The sequence below is a fragment of the Sciurus vulgaris genome, assembly GCF_902686455.1.
Source record: "Sciurus vulgaris genome assembly, chromosome: 3".
NCBI classification, from domain to species: Eukaryota; Metazoa; Chordata; class Mammalia; order Rodentia; family Sciuridae; genus Sciurus; species Sciurus vulgaris.
Genome location: NC_136463.1, coordinates 144106504 through 144108954, shown reverse-complemented (window position 1 = coordinate 144108954; position 2451 = coordinate 144106504). Strand labels below are relative to the sequence as shown.

Sequence of the window (2451 nt, the reverse complement as noted above, 5' to 3'; positions counted from 1 at the left end):
AAGTGAGAAGAGCCCTGAAGGATCTGACAAGTTTGAATCTCTAAACGTTTAACTCTCAGTGTTCACACCCCCTGCAACTAAAAGCTTGTGGGGTCCTTTCTTATTCTTCTTATGAGAGTTGAACGGGTCCTGGAGGCCCCAAAGTGAGATGACCCCTGGGGGTATGGCTGGGCGTGACCTGGTCATTGCCTGCTGTGACCTCACAAGGAGCCACTGTGATGGGAGGTCAGCCACCGGCCATATAAGAGGGAGGCTGCGGCTGCGATTTTTGTCCATAAGTACAGGAAGCTCTTGGTGGTGACCTGTCGGACTCCCAGATAGTGAGCGTTTTTGGTGGTTGGTGGCTGGTGGTTGGTGGCTGGTGGTTGGTGGTTGGTGGCTGGTGGTTGGTGGTTGGGGTGGTGGTGTTTTGCCATTGTTTTTTTGATTTGGGTTTTGTTTGTTTGTTTTGTCTTTTGTTTGTTGGTTTGGGTCTTTTGTTTGAGTTTGTTATTTTTTTTTAAGGTAGCATCCTTAGTTGTCGTTCCGGCTTTAGGATGTGCAGTCAGTGCAGTCAGACTAGTGTAGGGCCACAGGGGCCCAGCTCCTGCTACGAGGCGGCCCTCACGGACCACTACCAGGTCGTGAGGGAGCTTGGCCAGGGGGGCTTCAGCCAGGTGCTTCTAGCCCGCCATCTCCTCACGGGGGCAGAGGTGGTGGTGAAAGTCGTGCCCAAGACAGAGGGGACCCAGGCCGTGCTACTGGAACCGCAGTGGTTGATGGCCCTGGAGCACCCGAATGTGATCCAGCTGTTCCAGGTCATGGAGACCCCGGGCAACCTCTACATGGTCATGGAGCACGCAGGTGGGGGAGAGCTGCGGTGCTGCATCCCGGCGGCAGGTGGGCTGAAGGAGGACAAGGCCCGCAGGACCTTCAGGCAGATGGTGTGTGCGGTGCGCCACTGCCACGAGCGGGGCATCGCGCACCTCGACCTCAAGTCCGAGAACTTCGTGGTGGACAGCAGGGGCGGCCAGGTCAAACTCATAGACTTTGGCCTGAGCGCCAGGGTCCGGCCTGGGCAGAAGCTCACCAGCTTCTGGGGCACTCTGCCTTACCGTGCCCCTGAAATCGTCCTGAAGCAAGAATACGAGGGTCCCCCGGCGGACGTGTGGAGCCTGGGGGTCACCCTCTTTCTTATGCTCACAGGGAGGCGCCCGTTTAAGGCCAGCACGGCCAAGGGCCTGCAGAGGCTCATCGTGCAGGCCAGCTACGAGCTCCCCGCGCACCTGTCCCAGGAGGCCCGCAGCCTCATCCAGCAGATGCTGACGGTGGACCCCGCCCAGAGGCCCACCCTCGAGCAGGTAATGGGGCACCCGTGGCTGAGCCAGGGCGAGGAAGCCCCGCCTGGTCCTTGCGGCCAGCCACTGCCCTCGCGCCCCGACCCCGCCATCATGACCATCATGTTTGACATGGGCTTCGACCCCTACAACGCCTGGGTGTCCCTGGACCAGCGGAAGTTCGATGAGGCCATGGGAACCTACCTTATCCTCCTGCACCAGCGAAGCCAGGGGGTGGGCTGGGAGCTCCAGGCGAGGCCTGTGCGCCGCCGGGTGGTCGGGCCTCGCCCGGGCCCCTTGGATCCCGGCGGCATGCCTCCCAAGAAGTGTGCCAGCGAGCCTGCCCTTCCCCGGCCCTGTGAGCAGCAGCAGCCCGAGGAGGCCAAGTCATCGGGAAACAGGGGCACCGCAAGTGCCAGTGTGCCCGCGATTCCTCTGCGCTTCTTCCATGGGGACACGCCCCCTCCCAGCCCAGCCGCCAGGCCAGACCCTGTGCCCCGCAGGCCCGACCAGCCCAGGCCCAGGCCCTGGAGGATCCTCAGCAGATGGGTAGCACAAGGCCCCAGCTCTTCCTCCCAGGGTCCCTCCTCAGGCCAATCGGTTGACGGCCACAGGGGCTGGAGGGCGGTCACTAGGAGGATGGCCAACTGCATGCGGCAGCTGTGCTGCTGTGTGCCCTGCTTCGGGGAGCCCACCTCCAGAAGAAGAGTGGCACCCATGCAAGGAGCCCGCAGGCGCCCTAGGCTCCAAACCACAGTGGCTCCAGGGAACCTGCCCTGAGCAGACAGACAGACCACCCACGGCCAGAAGACCCCCAGCTCTGAGCATCCTGACATGGTGGACCCGGCACCTGTCAGGGCTGCACTCAAACAGCTTCAGCAGTGAGGCGTGCCACCTGGCTCCGGCTTCCCCGTTCTCGGATACCGACCCACAGCGCATCTGGATCCCCCACGACTCTCCTCTGCCCCCACCTGCCACACACATCAGAGACACTCTGCCCTGGGACACCTCCCCCTGCTCTGTTCTTCCCTGGCGTTCCTCTCTGGCTTCTGGATGGCAGGCATGCTTCTGAATGAATTTCTCTTCCTCACAAGCTGTACAATAAAATTGGTGTTACAAAGCTATTCATTTGTTA

General features: G+C 61.3%; 1 protein-coding gene across 1 annotated transcript; it reads left to right on the top strand.

Moving 5' to 3' along the window:
• Window positions 1–758: 758 nt before the first annotated feature.
• LOC306655771 (sperm motility kinase 2B-like) lies at window positions 759–2096 on the top strand (the record flags this gene model as incomplete). The annotated part of the gene is made up of 1 exon (XM_079130388.1): window positions 759–2096. The coding sequence occupies one exon, from the start codon at window positions 759–761 to the stop codon at window positions 2094–2096; it is 1338 nt and encodes a 445-aa protein (XP_078986514.1).
• Between the last annotated feature and the right edge of the window lie 355 nt (window positions 2097–2451).